The 20,084-nt window shown below is 36.5% G+C and overlaps 1 protein-coding gene across 3 annotated transcripts; it reads left to right on the forward strand.

Annotated features, from left to right (window-relative positions):
* Positions 1 to 120: 120 nt before the first annotated feature.
* On the forward strand, positions 121 to 19,830 carry LOC145934923 (uncharacterized). Of its 3 annotated transcripts, none has more exons than XM_083035831.1 (4): positions 121 to 727; positions 12,608 to 12,797; positions 13,955 to 14,123; positions 15,034 to 19,830. In XM_083035831.1, the coding sequence occupies exons 2-4, from the start codon at positions 12,609 to 12,611 to the stop codon at positions 15,318 to 15,320; spliced, it is 645 nt and encodes a 214-aa protein (XP_082891957.1). In that variant the 5' UTR covers positions 121 to 727; position 12,608; the 3' UTR covers positions 15,321 to 19,830. The 3 variants fall into 3 exon arrangements, with proteins under 3 accessions (XP_082891957.1, XP_082891958.1, XP_082891956.1); XM_083035832.1 differs by having other exon boundaries at positions 123 to 727; positions 13,979 to 14,123; XM_083035830.1 differs by lacking the exons at positions 12,608 to 12,797; positions 13,955 to 14,123; positions 15,034 to 19,830 and adding an exon at positions 6,247 to 11,489 and having other exon boundaries at positions 161 to 727.
* Positions 19,831 to 20,084: the final 254 nt, after the last annotated feature.

Below are 20,084 nucleotides of genomic sequence, written 5' to 3' on the forward strand. Positions count from 1 at the left end.
TGCTTTTATCATCATTTACATACAGCATATATGCTCTTAATAATAATGTTATTTTGCTTAAGAATAATCATTATAATTTAAAAAATATCAATTTTTTTTATATCGCGACCGTTCCCTCCTCCCTCTCTCTCTCTTTCACTTTTCTTTACTAACTTTGACAAAATGCATGTTAATTTTATTGCGTTGACATACTTTGAGAATTAATATAATTCGTCTCGCGCCGGTACGACTTGCGCGTATCGCGTTCTCGTCGGAGTAAAAGCCCTGCGGGGCTTGCCGTACAGAGAGCGGAATCTGAGTCTGCGCTATGCTTTGCAGAGGCGTGTCCTGGCTCACACGCTCTTATTTAGTAACATAGAGAGCTTTACTCGTCCACGATCTTTCGCGGTAGAAACGTGCGCGCGCGAGTTTTATCCCGAAAAAGGAAAAACATCGAGGAAGAAGAAACATACGTACAACGGCGGATCCATCGCCGCCGCCGATTCGAGAGAGCGAGATTTTCAGTGGAAAATGTAACGATTTCGCGAGAGCCCCTTCTCGCAAAGAGGGTAGAGAGAAGAACGGCAAGGGTGGTCGGCGAGAGAAAGGAAGAGGAGAGCGGCAATTTTCTAATTTGACGGGGAGAGACACGCTTCGCCGCCGGGAGGGAAGTTCATGGCGTGAGACGTCATCGGCGCCTCGGAGACTCGCTTATTTTCTTCGCGGAAGTGTGAAGCTTCAAAGTCAGGTAACAATTATTCGATACTATTAATTACTACGCGTCGAATTTCATTCGCCAGTCGCGAATCGCGTCTCGATTCCACGAAGATGACACATTTTGATTATCGATCCACAATAGCGTCTCGAAGGAGTCTCGCAAAGAAAATCCCGACTATTCGCAGGATGCGACGCAAAAGTACGTCGGAGTAAAATCTTTTTTTTTTTCATCAATGAAGTGTTTTATTTACGTTTGATGCGTGTCTCGTTTTTTAAATGAAAATTAACAATTTTTAGCGCGTATCTATATATATCTAAATATATATACATTATTTAATCTATATTTAAGTATATATACATTATTCAATCTATATATTTATGCAAGAGACGCGCGAGCGTCGCGTCCTGTTGAAAGGTTTTGTTATAAACGCTCTTGTTTTCCAAATATACAAAATGTCCAGCAAGACCAGCTTTGTCTAGCAAAATTCTATTCCGAGAAATGCACATTATATAGACTGCTGCATGCGCGGTGCAGAGTAGTGAGATATAGAAGCGTTTCAGTATCCTAGCTCCGCCAGCCCCCAAGGTACGCGATACGCAATTTCTTTTGCGATCACATCATGTTGTTTTTTTTCCCTCTTTCTCCTACGCATTTCGGGATATTTATAGAAATATGCGTCAAACGCATATATGCATATATACGACGGATCCTTCTCGAACGGATCTTGCATTTTACCGAGAGTCGCCTCCAGAGATCAGAGAATTATCCGTCCTAATCGTCACTTTAACACCTCGCCTTTCCAGTAGTTTACAGAGTTTATCATTGATCGAACGAATAGCTATATAGCCCCCATTCCTCGTTTATTACCACACGACTCGTTGATGTTCGTGTCTGGCAACAGGTTACCCTGTGCGGCCAGAAGGGAAACAATCAAACGACTTTATATATCGTATCGTTATATATAATAAGCCGTCTCGAATCGGTTTAGAAGACGATCAAAGTGTGTCAGACGATTGACGCTTTAAACGAAGTCTTTATGTACCTACACGCGTTACATCTATCTTAAATATAGCATTTATTTTTACATCGATATTAAAAGAGACACACGTACGACATTGGGGTGGCGTTTTTCACATTTACGTAGAAGAAAAAGATATATACGATCAGAGAGAAAGAGAGAGAGAGAGAGATCTCTCCTTATTCATTGGCATAGATAGCCTGTTTTTGTAGCCAAGAAAAATAAGCCGAATCCTGGGCTTTAAAAGCTCCGTGGATTTTTCAATGGGCGCGAACGCTTCAGCGCTTTCTTTGTGGAAACGTAAACACACAGAGACATCGGTCGATGACTGCAGAATAATAGGCTGTTGTCATGCTATAAGAACATCACGCGAAACTTGCAGCTTACAAGACACAGTTATATCTAACGAAAGTTACCCTTATAGTCACCCCGATGCGATACATGACATCTATCGTCTCTCGCGTGCTTGCAGCAACGTCCGGTGCAAAAGCTGCATTGCTTGTCGCATCCGCGGAAAATGCGATGCATTTTCGGGAGGGAAAGGTCACGCGTGTGAATCATCGCATTTACAAATTGAAATATATACACTGAGAGAATTTTCTCTTAGAATTTACCCTGAAAATCATGGTAATCGTGGGACAATATGGTATGGAAAGAATTTTATGAGAATTTCTCTGATTAATACTTATCACAATAAAAATAATATAATATCTACCACAATAAAATATAAAACATGTTTGATTAATTTTACTAAACTGCATAGTAAAATTAATCAAACACATTTTATATTTTATTGTAATAGATATTATTTTTAATCAGAGAAATTCTCATAAAATTCTTTCTATACCATATTGTCCCACGATTACCATGATTTTCAGGGTAAATTCTAAGAGAAAATTCTCTCGGTGTATGTATCATATGTATCACACGTTTTATGTAATAACATGTCGTTTCTCTCGAGTCATTTACATTGTTTCTCGGTCGTTACACCTCTTCGGGGTGGTGTTGCATCGCGTGCGGGTATGTCAATTTTCGCGCCGACCAATTTTCTTCGCGCGTGTCAAACGATCACGCAAGATCCGCGAATCGTTTTGCAGCTTGTAATGAAAGCCAAGCTCGAGCCTTTTAGCTTGGCGACACGCCAAGACTCAAAATAACGAAACCACTTTCAAATGGGCGATAATAATTTCGGAAAATGGTAGAATATAATATATACGCACGTGTCGCGAGTCACGTAACAATGAAACAATAAATTCAATATTCGATAGTCGAACGAGAAACGAATTCGGAAACATAACATGGTCAAAAGGATTACGGAGAATTATTCCGAGAAGAAGCGACATATATAAATATATGTATAATTATATTCGACGCTTTTTTCTCCGCCGAGAATTAAATACATATGACGGATTACACGATGAATACACAATGCAAGTAATTAAAGCTCTGTTAAGGAGAGTTAGTCACGAAAGGTTTTCATAGGCGGAGTAGTAACTTGATGGAAAGAGAGAATCTCTCCGGGGATTAGTCCGGGAAAAGTGTCGCTTTCCCATTAATTATAATCCAGCGTATTCTCGTATCCTTTTAGGGTCAAATGCAGACACAATACAGTATTTTGTCTCTTCAAAATTTACTTCCTTACGGTTGCGTTGCTATTCGATATTCGATTTAATATTAAACGTACAAGTGCACCAATCAATTTTCTACTGTTAACATTTTCCTCTCAACTTTCTATTCGTATATATATATACAGATATATTTATGGTATCTCGTGAGATTCTTGTTTAGTTATACTTTGCGAAGGGAAAATTCCGCGCGCGCTCTTCAGAATAATAAAATACATTTCTCTAGACCTTTGCGTGAAAGCGCGAAAAGCGCGACTCATCGGACGCGAGGTGACTCTAAGAAAAAATCGCGAAAAATTATGAATTCCTCTCGTGTGGAGTGGACTTTTCTCGTAGCACACATGCGTGGCTTACACACAGTGTATGTACATGGTGCACACTGCCAGTGTCTGTCCTCGTGTGTACTTTGCGTTTGCGTTCTGTAAGGGGGATGGGGGATGGTTTTATTGATCGTGGAGCAGGAAACGCTTTTGCGGCGTCGCGCATTGTGATCGTAAAACGAAGGAGTATCACCTTTGAGATTTTTCCTCCGGCTCCTCTCGCTCTCGATATCGATCCTAGCTCCTCGAGTGTCGAGCTCTTTTTTTCTCTTTCTCTTTCTTCGATATCGATTGCATTGTAATAACTGTACTAAATTGCCATACGGCATAAAGCATTTACGCTGCGAACAGGGTAGGTTTTCTTGTGGGCGGAACCAAGACGGATCAAAGATATATATTTTTACCGTGAACTCTTTTATGCACTTGTCATATACGCGAATGTGGAACAATTTTCTCGAAGCGGAGAGAAAATTCTTGGGCTTCTTTCGACAAGAGAGAATCGATTCCTATACTAGCTTTTACTCCTTTTGCAATCTCTTTCTCGCTTTCACCCTCGCAAGTTGATACGTACAAAGGATACGAGTATTACATTGCGCAAAGTATGTACTTTGGTATTTAATTACTTTGCGGCATGCCCTTTAAGAAAACAATGCCACAAAGCGTACTCATATATCATAAATATAACACACCCGACATGAATAATTTCGTGTCGTTTATTTTGCCTCAAATATGTCATTTTTACGCGTAATTGCGAAAGTGGCGGCTTCGTCGATGCATAAAAAAGTGCGAAAAACGAATGAACAGATCCAGAAATAATGAGTTTGAGAAATATATATTGGATAAGATATTCTCTTGAATTTTCTTGAATTCAATTCCGGTAGACAGAGAGAATTTTCTCTTAGAATTTACCCTGAAAATCATGGTAATCGTGGGACAATATGGTATGGTATGGAAAGAATTTTATGAGAATTTCTCTGATTAATATCTATCACAATAAAATATAAAATATGTTTGATTAATTTTGCTAAAAGTATAGTAAAATTTACTAAAAGTATGGTAAAATTAATCAAACATATTTTTAAAATTCTTTCCATACCATATTGTCCCACGATTACCATGATTTTCAGAGGGTAAATTCTAAGAGAAAATTCTCTTTGTGTATAGAATTATTCCATCCCTGCAATGTGTAAAGTCGCTTCGCGCATGTAAAAATTTTTTATCGCAATGATTACACGTATCTCTTCGTCGATTTTTCATTTCTCACATTTTTTAATTTCACTGAGAAATGTTTGACCTTTTTTCCATGTTACAATCAGAATTCATTAAAGTAAAGTGATTACATCCAATCAAAAAACATATCTTTTTCAATTCTGATAGGGAAGCAGATACAGCTTTGCAAAGTTGTTTCTTTGGTTCGTTAAGCGGATTGTTTCATTTTATGAACTATGCAAATATTTATATAACTTTGATAGCGATTAAATCGTCATTCTTCACTTTGTTAAAATATGGTAACTAATTTTCTTGTGAAACTACTTCTTTCATTAAACGGTTTGTTTCACTTTATCATAAATAATGTATATCTCTGTATGTGTGGGAGAGAAAGAGAGATGGCGATAAAATCATTATGTTCTTATTTTGTTAAAATTGGGAAACCAACTTTAGCAATTTATTGGAAATAATGATAAGGGAGAGAAAGAGAGAGAGAAAGAGAGATAGGAAAAAAAACAGCGTAATTATAAACAGCTATAAAAAACATACAAGTCACCTATTTTATAGTAATATTATGTATATCGATAAATTTGTGATAGCGTACAACGATAGCGTAAGCGTTTTTCCTGAACGGAAGCGAGAAGACGGAAACGCTACGCAGAAATAAAGGCGGCTGCTGACACCTTTTAAAATGGTGCACGCGTATTGTAAGAAGAAGAAATCTTTTTCACAGGACTGTGTGTGAAAAAAAATAGCGTCGTCGTCAATATACGCTTTAATAATACGCGCGCGATTCCATCGCAGTGCATCCTGTAAACCCTGTAAATAGATCCTGTAGGCTTTAGATAAATAGAGGTAGCTAATTAGTCGATGCTGAGAGTTTACCAGAGCAATGGACTATCGAGCAGCCGGGAATTGTAGAAGAGAGCGCAACTTAACTCGAGCAAATTTGCCATAATAGTAGTGTGTCGATTAATTTTCTATATACGCGATTCATTGCATTCAATTGTTGTATTGCTCGCTCTCTCACGAGCAACAGGCATGGACATAGATTGCTTTGTCGGCATTTCGCGTATTCTTGACATAATAATTCTCATTTCTCAATCTGGCATTATCTTTCGCTTCGCGCTTAATTGATAGCAACGTTACACACAAGATTACTCGTCTTTCGAGGGGTGTGTTTCGTTGCGAGATTGCAAATTATCTGCAAGAAAGAGAGAAAAGAAAAAAAAATCGCACACGCGCGCGATAGCTAGGTTCGTAGAGAGAAAGCGAGAGAGAAAGAGAAAGAGAGAGAAAAAAAAAAGAGTGAAAGAGAGAGAGGCAGGATTGTTAGTGGGATTGACTGAGCCAAGGGTTGTCTTTCCGGTGTTGCAGGATGCACGCGGTTGGATTGCACTCGGCGCTGGCCATCAAACGTCAGCGAAAGCGCCGGGACGAGCAGCGTCGCGCTCGCGAGCGTCGTTATAGCGCGCAATCGGGCGAAAGTGGCCTGACGTCGCCTAGGGCCTCGACCGGCTCGCTGGACCATCATGGCAGGCATCACAAGGGCACCCACGGGGCGAGCCGCGCCGCCGGCCAGAGGATGTTGGACACCAAGGTGGTCACCTCGATCGGGATGCTGCACATCGGCGTGGTGTTTCTCGTGCTGGGCGCCTTTCTGCTGATGAGCGGTCTGCTACCGGGCGATCTCACACACTGGGGCAGCAAGGCATCGGGCGGCTGGTGGAACGAGCTAGTCGCCGTGGGACTGTTCGCGATACTCGTCGGTATCTTCCTCATCGTGCTGAATCGCGTGATCGCCAAGAAGGAGGAGGACGATCTGGAGCAGTACGTGCAACGTCAGCTGACTCGATCCAGATCCGGTCATCGATTGGAACGGGACGACGAGACCGGCGGGCTCACCACCCGCCACACCAGACGGGCGAAGCAGATGAAGCAGGTGTCGTCGGAGGCCTCTCTCGAGATTAAGGACGAAAAGGACATCGACGGATCGCCGCCCAGAAGCCCGCCACCGGCGTACTCGCCCGAGATCATCATCAACGGTGACAATCAAGCGATACAATCGGGGTTGTATCTGGAGCAGATTACCGAAGAGGAGATCATCAGCGATCGCGTCGAGACCTCGACCACCAATAGCCTCAGTCCGGGTTCGCCCAGCGAGACTCGGGAGTTGCTCCAGAACGTACGTTATTCGAAACAGAACGGGAATCCGCAACAGGTTCATCGGCCGCATTACGTTTCCAAGATCTAGACGGTAGGATGAGCTTTTGAAAGGGAGACACAGAGAAAAAGGTCGCGTGTTACGACGATTCTTCGCGCGAAGACGAATCACGCGATATAATCATATAATGATATGGATATAACGCAACGACAGATTTCGTATCACCGCATCGCGAAAAGCTTTTTTATTCAGAATATTATTGTTACTCCAGCATCTCTCTCTTCCGACATCGGTATCTCTGGGAGTCCAAATTTCGCGGTTAAATGCATCCGTATATATATGTACAACGGGAAAACATATTAGAAGGAGCACACGAGAAAAACGCGCGCGAATATTTATAATCTTATAAGACACGTGACAAGCTATGTAATATTTTATGGCGAAATTGCGTGGCGCATTACACGTAAAATTCGCTATCGTGCGAAGCGAGATAACGCTAAAATAGTCTAGTATTGGGGACGGAACCCCACTATGAGAGTGGGCAACTTTTTACGCGATATATATTTCGTGAAAATGCGGAAAATCGCGATGTTCCCTTTTCTTCCGAAGAAAGCGATGAAACTTTTAATTGATCGATCGTCACGAAGCTTTAAAAAGCGACAATTTCGATAATGACACACACACATACACATACACATACACACACACGCACACAACTCTGCTGCGGACAAAAAAACGCGCGCGCGCGAAGTAGGTAAGACAAAAGAATCGAATTCAAGGACCAAGAACACTATCCAAGGAGATCATATCGTAGAAAGAGACACGACTTTGCGAAACGACATTGCTATTCGATATGCATTCTCTATATAGCGGCAAGTACTACTCGTTATAAATATAACTTATTGAAAATAATCCATTTATATACCTAAAAAATCTATTAGGCGTATAAGTGTAATGATGCGTATATTACGCGTATTAGTCTGCGTTTTATTTAGGATATACGCTCGATCCTTTAACGATTATTTCTCAAAGTTGATCTCTCGTTAAAAAAATTTACAAAGATTATATTATACTTGTAATTGTTATATATCTTTAATATCGACAACCGAATATCGCGACTATTATATACAATGACATTCCCAGATTTGATTTCGATATATACTTCAGCGCTAATATTTTAACTTGAAAAAAATACAATTAATATATACATTGTATATGTATATATATATATATATATATATATATATATATATATATGGCGAATTCTCTCCAGAATATATATATATGTATATATATATACGATAGAAGAAAAATTGCAACTATTCGTCCAATGACTGTTGGCGCAGCAGTATTGTTAAGCTAGTCGATAATTTGTAATATGCTATATATTCCTTTTTTATAATATATTAAACATTTATTTACACACTCTAGATTTAGATGGCGAGATCTTTGTGAACAAACGACATCGAAATCTTCGCGATCCCATCTCAAATTGACGACGTTATATATCGTCGCGTCCGTTCGTTTGTTTCCGAATATCTTTAAAATATGAGAAATATTGCTATGCTCGGGCGCTACTATTCTGTGATCCTAAGAGAAGAAATTTATCGTCTTACACGTCAAATGAAATCACATTGAAAATGTTCTTTCGAAATATCGTGTGTACACTCTGTATATATTATATACTAATTATGCATATTATATATACATGCTGTTTTTAATCATCATCGCGGGGCGCTATCTACTTCTTACAACACAAAGTGTGTCCCACTATATTTAATTATATGTATAATTACAATTTTTTATGCCTTTTGCAAATTTAAGAAAGTGAGAATGTGCGCGAGAGTGAGAGGAAAATTGTGCGACGAAAGGACTAGCGAGAGAAAGAGAAAGAAAGGGAGATTGTGAAAGAATAGACGCGAATAAAAAAAGGGCGAAATTCATTACGATTAAATCGGGGTCGGTTGAGGCGATCGATGCGAATTGGGAGCAGATTTATCGAATACAATTTTTAAAAGTCGCGCAGAATTTCGCTTAAATATATTATTGTTTTAAAATGTTCGAATGTGTGAGAATCGCTTTCAAATCAATGTGTAGCAATGGTCCATATATAAACAAATCTCGTAAGAATATTTTCTACAACCTTGTTAAACCGGCTCTGAATTAAACGTCGTGCAAAAGTGCCTTTGGTTGTGCGTTTGATATTTTTTTCTTTCTTCTTTGTAATTTGTTAAAGAGACGAAAATATATGTACATGTGAGATTAATTTAATTTCGTACCCCGTTTGATTGTCGCGTATCTTCGATGCGCAAACTCTATATATGAACGACTCTTGTAAACATGCAGAAACATGTGAATGAATGTTAAATACCGAGGATTTATTGTTTCTCGAACTTCTGTGATCATATATTAGGTATTCTCTATTTTTGAAAGGTATAATTTTTTAGTCTCAATTCTATTCATTCGTTTCCTCAACTTGAAAGGCTGAAATCGCAAACTAATCTTATACTTATACATACATACATATATATAAATATATATAGCGTGTAAGTCTCTCTCGCATTTAAATCTAAGAGTATACATCTTCTTAAAATTAGAAGTACTTCAGACGTACTATCTCGATTGTAATTTTGTTGTTTACATATGATAGATTTACGAAGCACAATACCCCTTTTTCAAAGGGACGCGTATCTGACACGATGGAAAATATCTCTGTTCCAGATACTTGAACGCCCTCAAATAAGTGGTACAATTATATTCTACAATAGTGTCTCTCGCGCATATATATATATATACATTATACATATATAAGCACGCGCCTATCGTATATTTGCAAACTTTTTCAGATTTAAATATATATACATATATAAATGCATGGAGTCGTATCGATTACCGATAGAAAGTTACATTTCTGAAGAGAGAAAAACAAATCTGTCTGTAGAATTGTTTGTTACCGCACAATTTTGTTTCGCGCTACTTTCGAGAGTCTTTAAAAAATCTCGAGATTGCTGGGTTCACATTTTATAGCTTACACACATATACATATATAATAGCGCGATATGTAAAATATAAATATTATAGAAATGCATTATCCGACACAATGAGACGGATGTATTAGATGTACGATTCAATTAATCGAATTGATGAATCAAATCGCCGTTGCGTTATTTATTACTTTTTTTAAGCAATTCTTTTTTTAACATGATATATAAATCCCCATCTCGTATTTTCGTAACGATTACCGCGAGTGATTCTGCCCATTAATCATGTAACGAAGGAACCGATGTTCTTGATTTTGCGAGAGAAATTAAGTAAAGATAATTGGAGTGAGGAGGAATTTTAATGATGAAAGTATTGCCGAGAAACGCATAAACGAAACTAAAATGCTCACTTTGCGAATATATATTACAGGATCTCGATGAATCTCTCTCCTATATGCCGTTACATCTCATCCAAAAGTTCTTGTCGAAATCTTGGGTATAATTAATTATAAGAGAGAAAATGTATTGAGAGAAGAACAAATATCTCCGCTTCTCGTTTAATCAAGTGTTACACGTTGGACTGAAATTGATGTATAAATGATAAGAACACGATACGCGCATATCTCTCTGGACAATTTAAGGATATTACTATATTTATCGCGAAACTTAGGGAGACAACGTGTGCGAGAGGATACGTTTGCGTAGGTTCGGAATTACAGGGAATAGAGACTGGAGAGGTCTCATCACAGCCATCGTTTACCGTGTCGCGTTACCGAATCGATGCCATCTTCGTCACCTTGCCTTGGGATATCCGTCCGCGGAAACGTATCCGTAGAAAGCTATATAAGTTAAAAAAAAGATTACGCGACAAAGAGAAGAGAGAAAAATATTGTTGTAATTACCGTCACACTGACAAAGATTGTATTCTCATTTTAAGAATTTTTCACTTATTTTTAGAATATTCATCCGTTCTAAAATAGCCGTCAAAATGATTATTTACTCCGCGCGAACGCTTCTCTTAAGTCATCTTTTTCGAGCCCCTTATTTACTTCATCCATTCTTCTAATAAATTAAAATCATTCAGTGACAAATACTGCACTGCACTGTAAATTGCAACACTATATATAACCATATTAACAACATGACCAAAAACGCCAAATGAATGGTTTGCATTAAAAAATAACATATGACCGTACAAAAAAATATTCTTATTGTTAGTTTTAGAGGATATTCTAGACGCACTTAAGAATACCTGTTAAGAGGGATTTTATAGTATACACATCCTCTCTTACTTCGAGAATACAATTTTTTCGGTGTATATATATTAAAGCGCGCTAAAGGGTATTACTTCGCTGATTATTACTACTATAGTAGCTATTTTAATCGAGTTCTCAAAGCTTTCTTATGCGATTTCTCTATTGTACCACTTATATACAACTTGATGCACGATTTTTCGAGAATAAATCTTTATGAAAGAAAGCTCCATTCTTAACGAATGATTGTTCTTTTACACTTGAAGAATTTCCGCTCTCCATTCTACGAGAATCCACCGCTACGAGTTCATTCCCGTCTTTTATTTTACCCCCCTAATTAGAAAGTTTGGTCTAACAGCTGCGTTGCACTTTAAGCGTGTTCTTACAAAGAAAAAAAAATTGAAATTGATTTTGCCGATCAGTTTCGCTAGAGAGAGTAATATATCATTGTAATAGTAATGACAGAATAAATCTTAACGGACGGCGAAAGTTTAGGACTTGCGTTAAGACTTTGCCTGGTGGTATCATTTCTCTTTTTCCGCTCTCGGCCTCCTGGAACTTTGCTGCATCGACTCCGGGCCGTAGGGCGGATGCAATGACGTATCGACCGGCCCGAGGTCAACCGGGGTCACCAAAGTTCATAGCGCACTTGGCGCAAAAGTACCGGTGTCAGTCCGTATCGCAGGGTATCGCCAAAAAGTGTTTCATCTCCGTAGCTACGTTAATTTTGGGATTATCGATAAATATCCGTCTCTTTACCGTTGAACACGTACGAAATAACTATTTGCTGCTTCAATTCAATGTCAAGATACGTTTAAATCGCGAGAGATATTTTGATAATTCTCGTGCAAAATAGTATTTTCTAGGTAATGCAACACCAAACAGAGAGATTGTATGTGAGATTGATAGACATGCAATTATATACATTTAATTCAAAACAAAACCAAAATATATCTCCGAATATCGCTATATAAAGATATCTCTGTATTGAATTGAAACAGCAGAGTACATTCCATTCTCAGATGAGAAAGGGATTTTTTTGTACATGTCAAGTCATATATATATATATTTTTTTTTTAGGAAATATATATAAACATTATCAATATCTCAAGTATACACACTCTATGATTTCATTAATAAACTAAGAAAACCAATTATTTAATTCGCAAATAAAATCACTATGAGATTATTCTCATTAATAGATACAGCATTCTATTAATTTGAATTAATTCCAATAAAACGTGTTTATCAAATTCAATAATGTAATTGATATAATAATTTCTCTTTCTTTGGCAAGAGAGAGGTATACTTGAAATTATTTGCCTTCTTTGTTTGATTAGGATGATTGGTGCTATGCCAGCGGTGGCGGTTCGTCACGAGCGTAGAAGACAAGAAAAAAGGCTGAAACGGCCGAGTCAGCTCTATTTGGGAGGGCAATGGCTACCACCCCTTCAAGGTTCACCACCCACCCCCAGTCCGCACGGACACAACAATTTAGATCCCATGCCCGAGCTTTACTTATGCGGCAAGGTAATAGTTGATCGTAATGACACATCATAATATAAAGTTAATGTTCAATGCTATATTTAATGTGTGCACCTAGTTAGAGTAAAGTACTTTCTTCACTCTTTTCTAGGAAAGAAAAGAATTTAAGCACATAACAAGATAGAAATTATCGCAAAGCGAGAAACTACGAAGAACGAAAGTTGCACGATATAGAATTTCAATCTTTATACATTTCCGTAGTGTTTTCATAAAAATATTACAATTTTTTTTTCTTCCTTATTCTATATATTCCTTACTCTATATTTTATAATAAAATAAATATTAAAATAAATTTTATATTAAAATAAATAAAATTATTATAATTATAATTATATAATATATAATCATTTTATTTATTTTAATATTTATTCTAATATAAAATATGGAGTAAGGAATGTAGATTAGAAAATATACATATATTATATATTATACATTGAGAGAATTTTCTCCTACAATTTACCCTAAAAATTATGGTATGGAAAGAATTTTATGAGAATTTCTTTGATTAATATTTATCACAATGAAAATAATAATATCTATCACAATAAAATATAAAACATGTTTGATTAATTTTACTAAACTGCATAGTAAAATTAATCAAACATATTTTATATTTTATTGTAATAGATATTATTATTTTTGAATAAAGGATTAATATCTCCATCATAATTTGATTATTATTTTTATTGTGATAAATATTAATCAAAGAAATTCTCATAAAATAATTTCCATATCATATTGTCCCACGATTACCATGATTTTCAGGGTAAATTCTAAGAGAAAATTCTCTCTGTGTATAATTATTTAAAATATTTATATAATAGTATTTAAAAAATTATATATCTCTCTCTCTCTCATATATCAAATAATATTAAAATTATATAATATTAAAAATTATATTTATATAGAGCATTATATTAAAAATAATCAGTGATTGCATTTTAAGAGAGAGAGGGAGTCTCTCCTTCTCGTTCTCTTCAAATTTTTCTATACACACTCAAACATCTGTTTTGCGATATAAAAATCAATATGTTCAAAATGGCAATTTGCATAACTATGTCCAATTTTACTTTGAATAAAAATATATATGAGCGATAAGAAAATCTTTGCATAAGCGCTAAATGTCAACGCGTGTTCGTCAGCTGACGAAAGATCGTTGCCCGCAGATATCCGGGCTGCACGCTGTGGTGGTGTGCCTGTTGTTGGGCGCGGTGGTGCTCGTGGTCGGTCTCGTCCAACTCGCCCCGGGTGCAACGACCACCAACCACAGATTGGCGTTACTCGTGGCAGGCGCTGCCCTACTTATAATGGGTGAGCTTTCTTATTGTTAGATAGGGAAAAAGCTCCCTTCCCGCTACCTTCATTAATAAATCTTTTGTATCGTACAAGATACAATTTGCTTCTATAAAGTCAGTCAAGGATCTCGATAATTTCAACAGCATTCGAGAATGCATTCTATTTGGTACAGATTGGTATAAAAGAATAAAAAAAGTACAGCCTTGCGTTAATAACGTTGTTGAAACGTCATTGAGACATTTCCAATTTTCATTGTACGCGTAAACTTATTTAGATAAAAATATTAAGGAACGAAGCAATTTTTATTCTCATGAATTGTACATATATAATTAATTATTTAGAACAAGAAAATATAAGGCGTTCTTCATTAATTTCTTTTCTTTAAAAAAATGTCGAGGTATCCACTTTTTTCTTTAGTGATCTTTAAGTTATAACGAAGGATCTTCTTGAAAGTTTTCTAAGCTTCAGAAAAACAAAAACGATAATAGAATAATATTCCCAAGTTAATTTTAAGTAGATTTTCCCCAGTAGTGGAATCTTAATTTCAATCCTAATTATACAAGATGTGTTGTAAATTGTAAAAAGTTTTGCGGTGGATTATAAACTTCCTCAACATCTTCTTCTTCAAGGCAAAATAAACTGAAGAATCCGCAAATCAAAGTACGCTTAACAAGAGACACTGCGTGTATTTTTTTATTATATATAAAATGTATATCTATTATATTTAATAATTTTTTTTCACGTCCAATTGCTTCGTTTCTTTTTTCAATCATTCTGTAGGATGCAGCGCGCGTCGAATTAGGGATTAAATCGCTGAATCGATCAACGCACGTTCCGGGCGTGCGTGATGCTGATTTCCGGTCAAATCGCTCGCCGGCGAGACGCGTAACGATGCTTCCAATTAATCAGACCGTTTATGTTTCAGGCTTTATTTTAGCGAGCGTAAGATGTTACGTGTTACATTGTGTACCGCTTCCGGTCGAGTCGCCGGTCGCGACGCCTATTCCGCCGGTCGCAACGACCGAGCAAGCACCCCCCGCCGTACCTAAAGACACCCTGGACCTTCTGGTTGGTCATCAGAATCAACCGGAAACGGACGCTCTGATGCAGCATCGGGAGCACCATCACCACCATCATCATCAACATCATCATCATCACAACAATCACAAGAAAAAATGTAGTTCTCAGGGCTCGCATTCCGAAGAGGCCTAAATACGCGAACGAAGAAGGGAGGTATTTGCTGTGTATTTGTTCGATGATTTGACTGTGAGAGAACGAGGGAAATTTTGATTCGCGCGGACGGAAGGACACAAATATAAAGTAAAGTTTAGTGAAATTATTATTATTTGTTTTCTTCGGAAGGGGAAGAAGAACATCGCCATTCTTTCGTCTTATTAAAGTATATCTAGAGTTTCCTAGAATGTGCGGCGCATCTTCTGCGTGCGAAGTGCGAATAAATCGCAAAGAAATCGGCATAACCATCCACAACACGTTAATGTCGAAATTTAATAACTTGATTATAGCGATATAAGATTTTTTCAGCACTTCAACGCACCAATTAGCAACCTCGATAACTTCTTCCAGAAAAAAAAGATCTTGGCGAATCGGGAAAAATGTTCTCGCAACGCAACGTCATGAAGCGACATGAGAAACGCGTCTTTTGCATAACAAAGATACATGTACATTATCTCTTTTTACACTCGTATATATATATATATATATATACATAATATATATACATATATATATATATATATATATATATATATATATTTATACTTAAGCGACATTAACAAAAGTTTGTACCTGCGCGCGGAGAAAGCTTCGTTTCATGTCAAATTGACAAATTGTTTGCGTTCGCTCGATGTGCAGCCTTTTGCATAATTTCATCGAGGGCAAAAGGCCGGTAAAAGGGTAAATCGATATCGCTTGTGTGATATCGTGTCGCGATATCAATTCCACTCTCTCTCCTTTTACAATTATATTCGTTTTACAATTTTTACAATTTTTACGTACAACGCGTAATAATGTAATAAGGATATAATTCAGTGCACACATTTTAACACGACGTTTTTCCGCGAGAATAATTCTCGGCGCGCGGATACACGTTCGTCTATTTGGGGTCCACTTAAAGTTATCTCGCGTGAAATTATAAACACTATACATACATATTGACAATTACTCAAAGATATTTTACACACTGACGATCTGACTTCGTATTGCAAGATTTCGCGAGATTCCACTATACACGAAGAGAATTTTCTCTTACAATTTAGCCTGAAAATCATGGTAATCATTTTGGAATCATCATGGAAAGAATTTTATGAGAATTTCTTTAATTAATATTTATTATAATAAAAATAATATCTACACACTAAAATATAAAACATGTTTGATTAATTTTACTAAACTGCATGGTAAAATTAATCAAACATTTTTATATTTTATTGTGATAGATATTATTATTTTTATTGTGATAAATATTAATCAGCCATATCATATTGTCCTAATACGATTACTATGATTTTCAGGGTAAATTCTAAGAGAGAATTCTCTCTGTGTACTCTTATATTTTCTCTCATTCATTTAACAGTCGATGTAAAACAAGAGCGCAGACACACATACATACAGACATACATACATACACACGTACCTATATGCACTTACAATAGATACGCACTGTAATCTAGATTAGCGCGGACGATCGGTTATATAATCGTCTCTAGAACGCGGTCTGTTGCACTAACGCGTTGCAGCTTTGGCTGACTATCTCTAGAGATGGATGTTAGATATATAGATATCCCTTCTTATAGATATCCAAGTTTCACAGCTGCAATATAAGATAGTCGGAGATAGATAAATAATTTTATCACATTAGAGCGGTAACCAACGTTGGTGCAATCAGTCCTAAAAATAAGTAACGCATCTGTCTAGCGATGAATTCGCGGCAAATGTAAACGTATAGTGAGACGCGAACTGTAAAGTAAGTCATGAAAGTTCGAAGCAATTCACCTAATAGCTCGTATAAGTGATATACTTAACTTTTTTCAACTTTCCGGCGCCCATATAACGCGTGTTTCATTTCTCAGCAGTAATAAGGTAACTGTATCTAATATATGGCCTGTTAATCTTTTACAAATGAAAAGTTCATACAGATTCATACAGGTACATTAATGAAACTATAAATAAATAAGCAAATATATTTTTTAAAAATTTTCAACTGAAAATAATTGAGAGAAAATAAATAGAAAATAATTAGTATTTTGAATTCAATCAAAACTATCGAAGAATAAGTCCCTTCCCCTTCTCATTAGGTCATAATTTAGGTATGGATTCAGTTACTTTATTATATAAATTATGTACACGTGTACATCACATGGTATTGACATCTCTCTTTTGCGTATAAACGTATGATTACTTTATTAGTCAGCACTGCCTAATTTTCACGCGAGACACAGTGTTTACTGTAATCGCTCCAATTGCCTTTGTAACGCAAAAAAATCTACGTCTTGTATACCATTTTGATCAAACACGAATACGCGGAGTGTTAGTGCACTTTGCTCGGGCGCCTTCCGAAGTAAAATCTCATACACGAGAATCTCAATTTTTAAGCGGTTTACGATGCAATTTTCTACGCGCGAATCCACTCGAAAACGATATGGTGTCTTTATTCCTTGGACTTGTTGTCCACGCGATTTAGTGGGGGGCAAAAAAAAAAACGAGGAAACGAGAGATACATATAAAAAAGGGAAAGATATATAATTGTACTACTAACAACTTTTTTAGGGATTGTAAAATGCTATGCGTCACTTTATACGCATTGCACGTTATGTATTCATTGCATATTACGCATTACATAATACGCATTACATATACACACATTACGTATCGTTTCTTCTTCTATAATATATAAGTCAGCAAATTGTGTCCCCTATTAGACGAAATATATATATTATATAAGAATGTTAGCGTGTATATATACATATAGTGCAAGCTTCGTGCAAAAAAAAACTGGCGATAAGCGCGATATAGTTATATCGAAAGTAGTTATATATTTATATATAAAGCGCGTAGAACACACAATTTGCATATTCATTTAGAAAAGTTCTCTCTTCGCGCGTATGTATATACATATACATATATATAGTAAGCCCTCGTTGTTGGTTATCCAATTGTGTTTGGCCGGTTTTTGTTTCAAGAGTCCGCGAACAAGATATGTGCCAATCGTAGTAAATGCATAAAACGGTACTATTGTTAGTTGCTTGTCGCGTATCCGACATGCATACTTTTTGTGCGTTACGAGATACGTTGCTGCACGTTACTTTTACGTTGTTGCACGTCAAACGAAACGAATTCGATCCAAATCAACAAATTCGTCGTCGTATTATATGTCACGAGTTTTGTACGAACAACGAGATCTTATTGTATTTTATTAGTACGTAGGCTTGCGTATTATATAATATTAGGGCCCGTAATATTTTAGGCAAATTACTAGTGCTGTGGGGCAGTTGCAACGCGCTGTGAGAAAAATAATAGGTACCCTTATTATCTCTATTACGTCGCGTGTCGTGCATGATGCTTGAAATGGAAATTCTTTGCAAACAGTTTACAGAGTCGAACGAGTCGCTTTCCTTGCCTCTTTGTGATTTTCTATTCATTCTTTTGTTTTTTTTTTTACAGAGTTGAAAACAAAGTTCACACGCGCACACATACAAACACATACATACAAGTACACATTCATACACGTGCGTCAAATGCGTTTGCGATTTCATATACGCGAACTGACGCGAAGTTTCGTGATTTTGTACAAGGCCGTACATATTTTTTTATATGTGTCTACATATATATATATTTATATATATGTATGTAATATATTTTATCTTTTATATGCGTATATTTGTGCGTTCATCACGTTATATACCTATCTCATCTCATCTCATCTCGCGTGCGAAAAAAAGAGCGCAGCTAGAGAGAGAACGTGGCTTCTCTCTCTCCTCGATAATTTACATACATAATATTCTACTCTCTACACTCTTATGTATATATATATATATATATATATATATATATATATATATATTCACGCATTGTATCGACGACCAATTATCATGAATGAGAGAGAAACAGGGATGAATTTGCGGCAGAGGAGTAAAAAAAAGTGCTTTCTTCAGAAGACCATCTTTCGGGATTTTTGTATAAAAATTTATTATACAATATTATATGTATACACTCTATCTTCCTAATATTATAATTATATTATATATATATATATATATATATATATATATATTATATAATTATATTATATTGTTACACGCGCGCAGAGCTATATCTGCAACTCTATACATACATACATATATATATATATATATATATATATATATATATATATATATATATGTTCCGTTGGCGCGGGCAAACGACAATTATTATGAAAGTTTTGTCACGATACCTTGCCCGAAATCTATCTTGTAACGCGAGCGAGCTCTTCGCAAGCGATCGACAGTGACTGACAGTTCCTCGTCGCGTTACGCGTTTTAATTCGACGAAAATTAAATCGAGAATAATCGAGCGTAACAGCTGAGCGGAACTGTCATTGCTTTGTTGCGAGGAGGGACGTGGGCGATATTAACCTTATATGTGATTCTACATTAAACAAAATTGTAATCAAAAGTCAACTCTATCGCTATTTTAACTTTCAGAGTTTAATAAAACGTTTTCACTAACAGCAAACATGGCGAAATCCTTGCGAATCCCGTGATTGTGACTTTCATTTATTAAGTCCTGTACCTGCTCGAGTTTATAATTCGATTTTGAATATATACAGCAAGGTTTCTTTTGTTTCCACGTGTATACTTGTTTATGCGTACAGTGTGTAGCGTATTTATAGGATAGGAAAATTAACAAATTAATCGCATTTCAGATGTCCAATTTGACTCGATTCGGAAATTTGCGAATTTGCAGAAATTTATGTCG

The sequence above is a fragment of the Prenolepis imparis genome, unplaced genomic scaffold (assembly GCF_030444845.1).
Source record: "Prenolepis imparis isolate NDT839.2.m4 unplaced genomic scaffold, iyPreImpa1.0 SCAF_4, whole genome shotgun sequence".
Lineage (NCBI taxonomy): Eukaryota > Metazoa > Arthropoda > Insecta > Hymenoptera > Formicidae > Prenolepis > Prenolepis imparis.

What these genes read in the sequence shown, in the direction of transcription:
- LOC145934923 (XM_083035830.1), top strand. Translation starts at nt 6,248, where the DNA reads ATGCACGCGGTTGGATTGCACTCGGCGCTGGCCATCAAACGTCAGCGA.